General features: G+C 42.5%; 1 protein-coding gene across 3 annotated transcripts; it reads right to left on the bottom strand.

Moving 5' to 3' along the window:
• Nucleotides 1–1,571: 1,571 nt before the first annotated feature.
• On the bottom strand, nucleotides 1,572–14,461 carry slc25a22a (solute carrier family 25 member 22a). Of its 3 annotated transcripts, none has more exons than XM_034535987.1 (11): nucleotides 14,318–14,461; nucleotides 8,612–8,771; nucleotides 8,383–8,508; nucleotides 8,181–8,236; nucleotides 7,892–7,982; nucleotides 7,284–7,338; nucleotides 6,533–6,593; nucleotides 6,148–6,292; nucleotides 5,902–6,056; nucleotides 5,734–5,809; nucleotides 1,572–5,481 (listed from the first exon to the last, which is right to left on the bottom strand). In XM_034535987.1, the coding sequence occupies exons 2-11, from the start codon at nucleotides 8,629–8,631 to the stop codon at nucleotides 5,328–5,330; spliced, it is 939 nt and encodes a 312-aa protein (XP_034391878.1). In that variant the 5' UTR covers nucleotides 8,632–8,771; nucleotides 14,318–14,461; the 3' UTR covers nucleotides 1,572–5,327. The 3 variants fall into 3 exon arrangements, with proteins under 3 accessions (XP_034391878.1, XP_034391877.1, XP_034391876.1); XM_034535986.1 differs by having other exon boundaries at nucleotides 1,579–5,481; nucleotides 14,228–14,367; XM_034535985.1 differs by lacking the exon at nucleotides 14,318–14,461 and adding an exon at nucleotides 11,752–11,991 and having other exon boundaries at nucleotides 1,579–5,481.
• Nucleotides 14,462–14,674: the final 213 nt, after the last annotated feature.

Below are 14,674 nucleotides of genomic sequence, written 5' to 3'. Positions count from 1 at the left end.
TGATATGAGTTGAGCTGTATAGATGCAAATGCTGTAAGCAACACCGCAACTTAACAGTTTGCCTGCGTTTTGTCAACAGAGCTGAGAAGGTCATTTGCTCAAAGCATCTGCAGTGATTTCCATCTCATCATATTTTGTTTTGCGCTGTGCATTGTGTGATTTGATCAGTATTGAGAATCATTTGCCTTTTGTTCGGAGAATTCTCTGCAGACTAATTTGACCACAGTCTGTTCCCAGACCCCCACACACACACCCACACCCGTCCCATGCTCCCAGCATCATTGTGCCTGTCACTGATGCATCTGTCTCCACTGGTTTCTATAAATATCCCCTTGTCTCCCCTTCAAAAACCTGATTCCCATTGATTTAGTGACCTATATATACATCAACACCATCCCCATCTTTCCTCTGGCTCTCGGCTCCTTCTATCGACGACCCTTTACTGTCTCCACCTCTTGATTTACCCCTAACCTCCATTGTTCTCTCGCTTTAGGCTCAACTCAGACTGCCCTTTCCTCCACCTTCTCTTCTCCCCTTGCTAGAAAGCATGAAAGACGAGTTCATGGCGGACGCTCAAGTCATGACACACAAAGGAGATTCAAATGAGCATAAGTACAGTGGCTGGTGCTCATTTCTATATTTCAAAGTCATTGTGGTAAACTGAGATTAATCTCCAGTGTGTGTAAACACTGGAGTAGATGATGAAAGGAGTCTCTCAAAGAGGCACACAATTCAATATGAAATCTGACTCTGGTTGAAATAAGATCTGGATGCAAAGACGCACAGTATGTGTGTGTGTGTGTGTGTGTGTGTGTGTGTGTGGTGCGTGTGTGTGTGTGTGTGTGTGTGTGTGTGTGTGTGTGTGGGATTAGATAAGATTGAATTATTGCTGAAAAACAGCATTCTGGAATATAATGCTATAAACAGCAATGTTGAACACAGAGCAAACAGCAGGGGATTAACAATGTCAAAACCGCAGTTCTGCCGAAACATATTTAGGAATAATGTGGGATTTATGGACCTTGAACATCCGTTGAAATCCACGAAAGAAAAGACATTTCCATATTCCTGTCGTGCAACTTATGAGCACACAGACACGCCTTGTTTGTCAAGTGAAGCCGCACAGATCATGGAGACACATCTGTGTCCACGCATGGAAGAGCTGGAAACTACATGGCTGAGAATAAGATGACTGAGAATAAGATAGACAGAGAGGCAGATCGGTGGCTGTGATTTATTACCACACCACCCGAGTTTAGCATACACCTGTAGTCCACATCACTGCCCCCCCCCCCCCCCCCCCCCTCCCCACAGCAGGACGAACAGCTCTCCTGCGACCCCACACTGACACCTGGTGGCTCCACGAGGCAGCAAATCACTGCAGTGTGGCTCCTGAGCCTCGAGGAGCCAAGATGTCATGCTCACACTCTTCAAAAAACTTCACACTGCTGTTTTGTTTTCGCAGCACTTTTTCAGACTAAAACGGCTCTGTCTGCGTTTTACTGGACCTTGAAAGCAGATGTGTAAAAAAAAGAAGAAGAAAAAGAAACACGCAGCACAGAACACACCAGGCAATTTCAGGACAGTCAGTTTATTGAACAGCAAATTGTGACAGGGAACACAATATTTGGGATGTCTTTTTTTTCTTCTCAATTGCATTGTCAACAATGTCTTGAACAACTGTCAATCATCACACATATTCATAAACACCCTCTTTGCCACAGAGAGACTTAGTAGATGGACAGTGGGGTGAGGTTCCCTATTGTATAGTGTCATAATGCACAGTTCCTCTTGGAGGAAGACAACAGAGGCCGTGAAGGGACCCCAGAAGGCCTCCAATTTGCCGTCATTTTTATTTATTTTTTTTATTTTCTTCTAGTGTGTGTCTGTGTGTGGCTCCTACTTATTGCATATCAGTGAGCTGGTACATGAACATTTTCAGTGAATGTGTAAAGCACACATCTTTAGATTAAAATGTAATAAACTCTTCACTATAATAATAATAATACATCTCATAATATCTAAGATACATTCTTATATCTGATTCATTTAGAATATATAGGCGATATACATTTTGTGGATAACTGCTGATGGGTGACATTGTGGACACCATCACAAGGGTCTCTTATAATGGACATGTCGTCTCAGCCCTGTGGATCAAGTTTTACAGACATAGATAAACCTTCTTACAAGACTCAAAAGTTAATCTCAATCGACATCTCCACTTGAATAAATCAGACTTCAATCCATGTCTGCAAAAGCAGCACAATGCTTGACTTTGTCTGAGTATATTCAAAGTGGGTCATGTGCTCTCTTGTGCCTAATAATCCTTTGTGCTTTCTTTGATTGTATACACTCTAAGTCATACATTTGGTGTTTTAGAGCTCCCCTGCATCAACCTGCAGCCCCGGCTGTGGATGCCGGGGAGAGACGATGGCAGAGGAGTGTGAAAGATAGAAGGAGAGAGGGGAGAGGACACGGGTCTGACAATCAAAGAGAAAAATACCGCAGTGTCACACTTAACAACTACACATCAACTACAGCACTACACAGTCACACACACACACACACACACACACACACACACACACACACACATATATAACCAAATGCACAAGGTCAGTGAAAATTCACAGCTGAGTAAAACAAAAGTACTTGCACAACATTTTCAAGAGTCAACCAAAGATACAGACAAATAAATCAGAAAACAACAAGAGAGGGGGTGGGGAGTTTAAAAAAAATCATAACGATAATATCAACAACACAAAAATAGGCATTATTACAATAAAACAGCATATATGAGATGAACTGGCAATCGGAATGTTGAATAACTACAACAGTAATTTATAAAGACGAGCGTATGCGGCTAGACAGGTCTTTTCACCGTTTTCCTGTGGCCCGGCTGTCATCTGTCAGCAGGGCTGGAGGTGCCAGTCCATGTCTAGCAGTGCTCTTGTCCCTCACTGACCTATGGCTTCGGTTAAGACATTGATAACGCTGACATTCGCTAGCCTTGGTCGTTAGAGCCATCAATGTCATATTGCAGCTACCTCGTGAAAGAAGCACCATTCAGAGATGGTAGGATTTCCAGTCTGATGTCAGCAGGTCCCTATAGGCCTTGTTCAGGCTGTATTTCATGATACTTCACTCCCAGGACTGTTTTATAGTCCCAGGGGTCATTCATTTAAAACGACCTACACTTCTATCATCATTAAACGGTGTTCCGTTTGGTCCCGGTTGATAAAACTGTAAGAAACAGGACAATAGACTGACCAATTAACCAATAATGACACCTCCAATAAACCCTCATTGATCTATACTAGTGTTCCTCTTTGTATTCAGTAACACATAAAAAAAAAATATATAATAATCTTCAACATGCTGCATTTAAGTTCAAATTATGTTTGTTGCATTAAAACATGTTCTTTCATTTGATATGTCCACATCATCATAACATAGAATCACAACATAATGGATTGAGGAGGGGGGCTGGAGAGGTAGGTGTGCAAATAAGCCATCATGTACAAACCAAACAATAAATTCTAAAACATAAAGTTCATATCATCTGCATATGTACAATATAGTTAAGGTGGACACTTTGACACAGAAAAAACAACACATACATATATATAGTGCTATACTGCCCATAGAAAGGATTTTTGATAAATAGATCTCACTCCCACAAATGATAAAACATTGAAAAGTTGCACGGCGTATCTACAGTGCAACATCATAATCGAGGAGCTGCTTGAACAGTGGGAGCGAGGAAGGAATGTGATTGGATAATACATATCAAAGTCACCTTGATCTCCGGCGAGATAAACCAATGGCGGGGCTTCAGTGTTGTGATGCATAAACAAGATACAACAGCGCTGCTTTCCCTCGCAGCTTAAAGCAAACAAAACCTCTAAAGCAAACAAGCCGAGATGTTTGGTAAAATCACAGAACACCGAAAACACATTGGTTGGATTTTCAGATAAAGAAAGATTCACCATTAGCTCTTTGAGTCCTGCCAATGGATGTGTGAACAAATCTGTAAACAATAATAATTACGTCTGGATCTGAGGGGTGTGAACTACTCCAGCTCAGGTCTTACTGGCTCCACAATGGATGACTGTCCTCATGAGGCCTCAGCGTGTAATGGCTGACCATTTGTCAGCATAATTCCCAAATAATCTGCTAATAACCTGCATCCTATTTAAATGACTTTCAACCCATTTAGCGCTCACAGCTAACGCTTTCCTCGGTGGACTGAAATGCTTAAAGTGCACAGCACTTTTGGCTGCAATCCCATATGTGATGTCACAGCAGGTGTTTCCCGTCATCTCTCAAAGGCAAAAGCCCTGCTGTGACATCTCTGATTGGGGTGTGGCCACAACTACAATGCTTGACAGTTTCAGCCCATAGAAAGACGCATAGAGGCAGCTTTAAACAATGAGTTTGTGTAGTGTGCATAATGTCCGAATGTTGTACAGTGTCCCATCACTTTAGGGTGTGACTACGAAAAAAAAGGAGATATCTTTTTCACTGAGGCAAAACAGTCATACCATTGTGGTAGCACTAAATATCAAATGGAACCTGATCTACGTTAAAAAGCCAAGGCAACCCAAGTCAGCGTGGAGCTGAATGGCTTCATTACAACCACTTACAGGAAGGGGTGTGGCTTCTCAGGAAAGATCAGAGGGGGTGTGCTGATATCATATCAATACATTCCCTGGGTCTTTGTCTGAAACTGAGGCATACTCTATGTCTTGCTCTAATTCTAAATATATTATTTCTTAAGACATAGGGTCTGGGGGAATTCTTTGAATAGTGTGTTTTTTTTAAATATTCTATTCTTCTTATGTTTACAAATATCTTTCTAAGTAAAGTACGTGCATTTAATTTAACTATGTATTATGTATAATGATCACTAAGGTCTCTTTGTAATTCAGAAACTAATGCTTTTTAAAACTAGGTAGTGTAGGCTTGCAGAACTGCAGCAACCATGGGCAGTACGTCTACTTTGGAAATTCGACAATCATTTTCACAAAATGCAATAAGATGCTGTAATTATACAAGCAATATTCCTTTAAAACGTCAACTGATATGTGTGGCTTTATTTCCAGAGAGCTAGCTCAGCATGCCACCTGGATTGTTGTGTGCCCCCATAGGCAGCTTGGCAAATAAAGGCTCCCTCCGAAACGATTTCAACATTCAACACAACAAATTCAAAACAACATGTACTGACCGGTCACGCTTTGACCCATTGGACATTTCTTTCAGAATGAGATGAACGCAGTTGGCGTGATGCATTGTGGGAGGGAAAGGCAGAAAGGATGTGCTTTTTAGTTTTCTTTTCTAGTCAAGGAGCTGAGAATAAATTCCCCCACACCCAAGAAGTAGATCACCTGGGCGATGCCAAACAGAGGTGCAATGACCAAGGCTCGACAGTAGGCTCCCTTCAGGAAGGCTGATGGTCCCTCATTTTGCATAATTTTCCTGGAGAACAAATAAAACCTCATTATTAAAAGCGAAACATACAGCCAGCACTAGCTATGTGCCAGTAGGTATGGTGTTGATTGTGGTTTATTTATCTTTTAACTTGTGTTTAATATTAACGTATCAGCTGTATTGTTTGATACATTTGCTGCTGTTTCATAGTTTTTGCGTGCGTCAATGCACTTAAATCCATTTTGACTTGACACATGCAGCGTCACACATGCTGCAGCAGTAAAGACATAAAGAGGTCACCTGATACAGTCAGTCACTCCACTGTACGTGTCTTCTGTGCTTCCTCGGTTCAGTGACTGCAGTCTGGTCTTTATCACTGCAACACACAGAGATCAGGTGAATATAGAACATCAACTAGCGGTGCACACATTGCTGTAACAACGTTCAGCAACCTTCACCACAGCTCACCATCAACAGGGTTGACGGCAACGGCCGCTGTGCTCCCCGCAAGGCAGCCTGAGAGAAACGACACGTAGAAGGGAGCAGGCCCATCTACGCCTCTTTTGCCCAGGTTGTTCAGGTTGGCAAAAAGGGGGAAATAGATGATGGAGAAAGGAACATCCCTACAAAATGAGAGAAATAAGTCCCAAGACAGTAAGTCATGTGAAGTTCATTGAAGCCGGTTGGTAAAACTAGTTCAGAGATCTGTGTTACCTGAGCAAGGTGGCACCAAGGCCCTTATACAGCCCAGCAATACCCTTTTCCCTCAACAGTTCTCTGGTGAGCTGCATGGCTGTTGGAGACTTGGTCGCCACAGTACCCGCTGCCACCGTCTCTGGCATCAGCTTCCTCTGAGCCTCTATGGAGCGTAAGAAACACAACATTAAGAACAGCAAAGGCTTCATATAAATACTACCAGATACATGCAATACTAAGAACAGGTATGTGGGCAGATATTTTGAATTCATAACAGTAAGGAGAAACCAGCATCAAGCTCTTGTAATCTCTGAAATAACCACATGAGGCTACTATTTCTCCAGTTTATGCCCTGCACATCAATATTTGCTTAAACTGCCATCTGGATTGAATGTCCTCTTACCAATTCGTCCAGCATCTTGGAGCTGGATTTTCAGCATCTCCATAGGAGTTGTAACAATAACCTGCAACAAAGCAAAATCAAGGTGTCACATACAGTGTCAACATATGCACATGGTTAACAAGGATTGATTAGTATTAGAATGTGTCATGCAAAACATGTGTCCTGTGTAACTCTACTGGCATCCGTCAGCTGTGTCAACTCTTGTTTTCCTCTGTAATCCACACAGTAGTAACTAGTTAACTGGATTAGAGATGAGATGGCCATGTTCTCTGTTGCAATCTTAATCCAAGGTCTGCTACACTTAATCTAATTATGTTCCTCGGGCTTGAAGCCTTTGCCCTCATTGACGAGAGGCATTTCCCTCTGACTCACTCATTCAGTGCACATGGCCAAGCGCTCTCACAGGGTCTTATCTGATCACTCAAATCAAGCTGCCAGTGTATCGCCTGCTAACTAGACAACATTTCAGTGATTAGTGATTAGAAATCATTCAGTGATTAGAAATCATTCATGAAAAGGGAACGTTACAGGCTACATTCATATCACAGATACAGAGACAAACCGTGAGCATGTTCCTGCAACTACCGCCTCTCATTTAAACCCAGTCCTGGCTATTTCTAGCTGCAGGCAGTGATAAATGAGGCGATGGCTGAGGCCCAGTGGTGCGTATGTGAGCTGACATCGGTAGTGTTAAAGGCAGCAGTTCCAGATGGAGAACAGGAGGATGCAATTAAAGCAGCACCTCACTCACCTGGCATGTACCTGCCCCGCACCCAGCCAGCATCTCTTTGAGCAGAGTGAGTTTTCTGAAAGAAAATGACGACAAAATGCTGGATCAGAATAAAGCAAGCTAAACTAAAATGATGGCGTGAGACAACCTTATTTCTGCAGTCCTTGAAAAAGATGTTATGTCTTCTATATCAACATGTCTGCCACAAGGGCAGATTAATAATTCACAAGGTGAGCGGCTGGACAAGACAAGTCAATCATTTATCCGCTCGCATGTTTTTCACCAACGAGATGGAGATAGATGCCCAGAAAACCTTTCACTTTGTCATGGGGGACAATGGGTGGGTTAATGTTTGACATGTGATACAATGATGTGCTAGTTTTACTTTCAGACAGCGCTTCTTCTGACACACATGCAAGTAATTCAGTATTTTTAAACCAGACAGTTAACAAACCACTGTGAAATACTCAGTGCCAAGGAGGAGACGACAGAACAGGATTAACTAGAATCTTTGTGAAAATACAGACAGCTAATGTGTTAGCTTACATGTTAGTAAACACGGCAGTTAAGCACAAAATGAATGAGGGAGTGTGTGTGTCAGTCAGCCTGTTAGAACGTTCATGCCTCACCCATCCTTGGAGAGGTGTTGCCTGAAGAAGTCGTTGGCAGCCAATTTAATGGCTTTCTCAGGCGTGACGAGTGTTAAGTTCACTGCCGCTCCTGAGAGGATAAAAAGGACAGAGGGTAAGAAAGCGAGAGGCTCAAAGAAGAAAAAGAAGGACAAAAAACAGAGGCAGAGCGAAAATGATATCTGTATAGCCTCGTTATGAAGCTGAAAGTATTCAGAACCTTATGCTACCTAACAGCTTAAATGCTCACACATTATTCACAAAAAATCTAAAAGCACGTAAAACGTACCTCGATACATCCCAAAATACCCCTCGGACCGGATGATCTTAATAAGGCAATCTGACCTGAAACATAAACACAAGAGTGGTGGTTGGTTATTTATCTAGGAATCTGATGACAAGCTATGTGATACTGTTGGTTAGTCCTGACTATAGCCCAGCAATATGTTTATGTGCTCAAATGCAAAAAGTAAAATACAGAAATGTCTTACATGCTGGTGTAAAGGCGACATCCATTTTGCTGGTTTTGCAAGCGAGTCTTGGCCAGGTCAATGGGAAACACACAGGTCACTCCGATCAGGCCAGCGATCCCCCCATTGATCAATTTGGCAGGCAAACTGGACAAGAGACAGAAATATGAAATATGAAAGGTCAATAAATGAAAACCAAATGAACGTCCACAGTGTGCTGTATCTGTAGTCTTTCCACATTCCAGCGTACCTGATCTGCTTGTCAGCCATTTATCTGAAGCCCTGGCTGGTCAAAGTGTCAATCTGTCTGTGAGCTCGTCACTCGGTGGTCAGTTGATTACAGTTGTGTGTTGCTGTCCAAGTGGGTTTGTGCAGTCTTGCAGTAGCTGTTAGTTCAAGTTGGGAGATATCTGTAAAGAAATAGGAACGGTCACATTAAGCGTTCTCAAAAAGTGTCTGGTAACAGAAATGTTCCAACAAAATAACACATACACAAAGCACTATCTAAAGGTTATAATGAAGCAATGTTGCCTTCACAAACATTACAACATGGACTGGTTTTTAGTAACAAGCTGTTACACCACCTAAAATACAAAAAATAACTTTACCCCGAGAAATCAATATCAGTTGGTGAGAGCTGCTAATAATTATTGTTTTCATCATCACTTAATTGTTTAGTCTCTAAAATGTCAGAAAACAAGCGCAACCGTCTCAAAAAAACCACTGAAGGCCTTTGTGAGCGCTTCATCAGAAGTGTTTGATAGTTTGTTTTAAGAGAATAAACGTGAGTATTTGCATTTGGAAATGCATGTCTTTCTATCCATTTCAGCTAAAGGTCCACATCCAGATCAGAACCTCGGCACACCTCCTCCCAGGTGTGCCGAGGACCAAACGCAACACAGCCCTCAGTTACAGGTGAGGTGGCGCGTCAACAGTATCAAATCCAATTAGGCAGGAAGCAAATCGTGCCAATTGAGAAGCTTGAATGGTTCTTATTAACCTTTTGTCGATTGACTAATTGAATCAGCCCTACGGTTGAGTATCAAAAACTCTGTATGTCACTTATTAATCCCTAAATAGGGACAACAGAAGAAGAAAGATTTCAATAATGAATCACCGTGCATCATAATTAGTCAGCATTGTTGACAGCTCTTAAAAATAGAGCTTTAGCGATCACGATAGGGTAATTACTTGTTAAAACATCTCCATTGTCACTGGAACATCTGTGCGTCATACATGTCCTTGAACACTTGTGATGCATGAGCTCTCTTATTGTGAGACTCGAGACCGTATCGGGGAACCTCTGTCCTCCATATGCTCAAATTGCCCTTTCTGAGCAAACAGATGAACTATATCTGATGTAGGCAAGATGCTCCATAATAAAAGGTACAGAATGCCTTCAGTGTAAAAAGATGCTTCCCATTTACTCTGTCATTCTCTCCACCCCCATTGTCCACCAATCACAACGTGCCTCTCTGTGTGTGCAACCCGCCTCCTTCTCTCTCCTCCTCACAGGCCCTCCCCCATCATTTCCCTCAGTCACGAGTCACGACTCACAAACACAGCTTTTCCATCTCAGACTTGTGGGTTTCTTTGTGAAGTGCATCTGCACTCGTACAACGCCAACATACCTAATTCCTTAGATTCAGTTTCAGAGAGATTGCTCAGCATGTGTGGATGTTTAGGTTTGCGGATAACTGTATCGAGGCATGAATGCAGCTGTGGTCTGGTATGTTTAGTTTGGATGGGCACTTGAGGCGCCCGCTGGCTGCTTCAGGGGTGGAGCGGGGAGGAGGAGAAAGGGGGGTTTCAGAGCAGGTCAGAGGGCCACATCTCTGGTCTCTGGAGGCTCAGTGTTCTCGTCTCTGCTGCCGGGAGTTCACAGCCCTCCTCGCCATTTTCTCATCCAGCTGTAATGAAGAGACCCTTTTCCCTTTAAGCATGCTCCTTTTGTTTCCATATTTCCTGTCGCTGACTTCCTCCTGAACTTAACTCCAGTCAAGCACACTGATTCTCTTCAGATAATAATTGACAGACTATAGTATGTTCTGTTAGTGAAAGGACTGATGAGATAATGTATGGTGAAGAGCACTGCAGTCGTTATGAGTAACCCATCAAACCGACATGTCCCTCCTTCTCCTTCATGCTTGCGGCTCGACTCGTCCACTTCACTTCATCTCCACCACACGACCGTGTCTGCGCCAGGACATCTATTTGACCCACAGTCATAGCCCGGCTGGACTGTCTTGTCATGACAATTGGAGTCTGTATGGAAACATGTAGCCTCAGTGTCCACAGCACACGTGGCATCACTCATCAAACAAATCTACAATCTGACAGGAAAATGCAGTGGAGCTGGTATTTCAAATTCACCTTTGGTTGCAAAGAATGCAAGGTCATGTTTCAATACGGCATTAAAGAGGACAGTTACTTCAAGACAAAACATTGATTTGAAGTGACTGAAAACTTCTTTATCAAACTAGCCGACTTGAAACATCTCTCACTTAAACACACACATTCCCACAAAGGTCATATATATAGTTTGTCACCTTTAGAAAAGATAAGCACTGATTAGTAAACAATAGACAAGGTGATTGTGCAACTCACCTGCCACGCAGAACCTTGAACTTAACAACTTCCCTCAGTCAGCCATTGGACCCATTTGATTCAAGAGTTTGGGCACCAACTGAGATAACAGTTCAGTTTTTGAACCTTGTTCATCATTTCAACATGAACAATGAGGCAATAAACATTTTTTTCCAGGGGAGGATAATGAAGATTGTTGTTGAATCTTGTGGGTAAAGCAGCAAGCAATCTTCTTTTGCTAAATTAGGCTATTCAATTTCTAAAGCCTTTTTTCTTTTACTTAATAAATACTTAATTACAAGTTCACCGACCAGTGCTTGTATTCAGTTAATGTAAGATGTAAGACGTATACTGGGTGTTTGCCTGTAACTGGTAATGGTAACATTGTATGTAACCTATTAATTAATTAATTAATTAATAACATGATTTTACCACATTGTCAACCATTACGGACAGTTAAATAAAAGAAGTGGCAGATGTGTAGGCCTATCTTCTCTGTTCATAAAAAACAAGATAAGAAGCTTTTCTTTCCAAAAATACAGTGTATTGGAAGTGCTTCAAAAAGCTGACAATACTGGATCAGAGCGAGGATAAATAAGAAATTAGGCGTCGGCAAGGCATACACGTATTGAGCTGCTTTGACTAATCTGCTCTGAGGCATGTCTCAATGACAAAGACATATACAAAAAGTTAAATATAACCCTGCAGATACTAAAAATCTGGAGACAAATCCATACCAGTCACTAGTTTCCTTATGCAAAACTCAATGCAAATCTCATTCAAATCAACCAGAGAACATTTTACCTTATCTATCACAGCTCCTTTGCTGCCTCCATGTCCTCAAGTGCCAAACCGAGTAAAGATCTTGCTGACTAAATGACGATCAGGTTGTTGAAAGATAGGAAGTGAGTGGCTGCAGTCAGCACTTCGCTCACGTGACTGTGGCTCGTCGAAAAGAGGTTAAAAGAAAGGAAAATCACACATTTCCTTCCTTATTATCTGAGAGCCGGCTGTTGTTACCAGCCCATCTGTCTCACATGTACTGGCTTGATCAACAGACAGTGTGTGTGTGTGTGTGTGTGTGTGTGCCTGCAACCCTCTATCTCTGAGCTACAAGAGCACAAATCTGTAAATCTAATACGCAACTCAAGCTGTCCACTTTTACAGAGATAGTATTTTCCATAGAAGTAAAAATATGTATGTATATATTTACCTAGTTATTTTTGGCTTTAGCTACTATTGTATGACTGACATCCAGCTTCATATTGTCCTTGTGTATATTTGTTGCATCAATTATTTCTATTGGAGGATGGGATTGGGTTTTAAATATAGTTATCTGCACTGACAGCTGTATGTCTACTACACAACAAATCTGACAGCTGCTGTCGTGCTATTACCATGCTTCTTTTTAAATAATGGTTTAAGAGATGCAGTCTATTTTGGGATATCTACAACACTGCAGAAACAATGGATGAAATGTGTGGTGTCACAGATAAATCTGATTACTATTCCCTCTTTCCGACAGCTTCAGGATTATAAACCTAATTCTTATAAAAGCTCTCTCGCAATCTCCATTCACAACCAGTGGCATATGGGTTATGATCTGGGCACAGCGATGCATTTCCACTAAAGGTGCTCCACACATTGCAGCCATTAAACGTGCACAGTTGGGCATTGTTGTAATCACCTTCTGTAGATCAGAAATAACAAGCTGGCATCAACTTTCAAGGGGCACAAATGCCCCTTCAGTGCAGAGAGGTGGTGCATTGTTCCGCACCTCCTCTGACACCGAAGGTATCTTTGGTGGCCCAGTTTTTGAAGTCACCTGGGGCTTTACTCTTGTATCTCCTCTGTTTCCCTCTCAGCTTTCCCCCCAACCTCGATAGGAAAATAATGATACCACTGTGAGTGGAGTTTCCAAAATGAAAAAGCTAAATGCAGCATTGAAGCATCCGATTACAGTTTGCAGATTACATTAAAGCCTTGACTGGCCTGAAAAACACACAGAAGCACAGCATCTTCCCACAGCAAAGCTATATGTCATGTCCACTCAGCGCACATAACCAGTGACATTTAGCCGTCCTTGCCACTGGCATTTTAGCATACTTTTAGGAAATGCGATATGGGTGTATTCCTGCATCTAGAATAAATGAATATTTAACATAATGTTGTTGTCTACTGAATGAGAATAAAGTGATGTGTTCAGCATGACAGCCAAAGCAAGTACAACAGTTCCATTGGAAAACACAGGATGTCACCGTACACCCCAGAATGGTTCAACTCATCAATTATTGCAAGGCTGCAGGAGTGCTTTATTAAACTGCTTGACCTCGTCATAACCTGACCAATGCACTGGAAATAAAGTTGCTTCTTTTAGAAGCATATATTATTGCTTAACCTCTTACTCAGCAGCTAAATATTCCTTTCTGTGAGGAGTTCACATTGTCTGCAGAGCAAGTGGGATAACATGTATCCAGCATCCGGCATTGAAGATGTTCAGCATTAATACATATTTAATTAAAATGAAAACGATCCATCTCACCTTTTCTTTCATTCTGCCCTTAAGTCACAGTACGTTAATGTTTAGCTAGTCTGGCTGTCAGAGGGGAGTCGCTCTACGTGTCTCTACCAATGAAAAAGGAGGTGGATACAGTTTAGGTGGGTTTACTCTCCACTCCCGAACACGACCCAAACCCACATGATAATGAATCCCTCAAGGCGGCCGCCTCGGCGCCGCGCGTGGACATTGAGTAACGCGTGCGGTCGCTGTGTGGTGACATCCCAACAAAAAAAAAAAGCGAGCTTTTAAAATATCAATTCAAACTGATGACGATAATTAAAAATCCGTTGACGTTACACCTGTCACCGAACCGTCGGTTTTACGGGTGACGTCGACACGGTTGTGTTAACGACCCGCGTATAACGTTCATGACGGTCTGATTCAACGTCCCATATTAACGAGTTTACAACAGGCCTAACGGTTAACGTTGTATATTTAAACCCACCATATGTAACGGGAGAGAATATGAGGGGCTTGCCACATAACGGGAAAATGTTGCGCTGCCGTCTCTCACAACGAAGCGACAACACACACACTCACGATACTACACCGCCTTTCATCTCCATTTGCTATTTAAATAGGACATCTGACGTTAGCCTCACACGTCGCCTTCACGTCATTCCCAGGTAAGATTCCACCGGCTTCAAGCCAATTCAAGACACGTTTACCGAACAAGACACTCGCCACACAGACGTGTACTGCATCCCGTTATGTACATACCACACAGAGCGTTTCCGTTATTTCTCCCGGTGTGCACTCAAAGCCTTTACAGCGAGTCTTTGGCTGACAGACCGACAATAGCTAACCTACCGGTGTTACTAGCGTAGAGTCCAGCGTAGAGAGGTAGAGGAGGTGGGAGTGAGAGCCGGGAGGGAGGGGAGAGCATGGGGGGGGGGGGGGGCTGGGCTGGCGATGGAGTAGGACTCGTATGAAAAAAAAAAACATCATAAAGGGGATTTAAAAAGGGGGGCCCCTAGTGGTATGTAGTGGAAGTACAGACATATTTTATATTTGCAGTAAAGGTGTAGCAGTTGGGGGATGGGGCCCAGCGTCATCGTGACGATTCATCTCAACCCCCTGACCTTGAAATACTAAAATAGAAAAATGGCTTCAGCTGAAATATTGAGGATGATGTGCAGCATCATCAGCTATAAAGTGTCTAAACGA

The sequence above is a fragment of the Cyclopterus lumpus genome, chromosome 6 (assembly GCF_009769545.1).
Source record: "Cyclopterus lumpus isolate fCycLum1 chromosome 6, fCycLum1.pri, whole genome shotgun sequence".
In the NCBI taxonomy this organism is placed as follows: Eukaryota; Metazoa; Chordata; class Actinopteri; order Perciformes; family Cyclopteridae; genus Cyclopterus; species Cyclopterus lumpus.
This window is presented reverse-complemented; position numbering and strand designations above follow the sequence as displayed.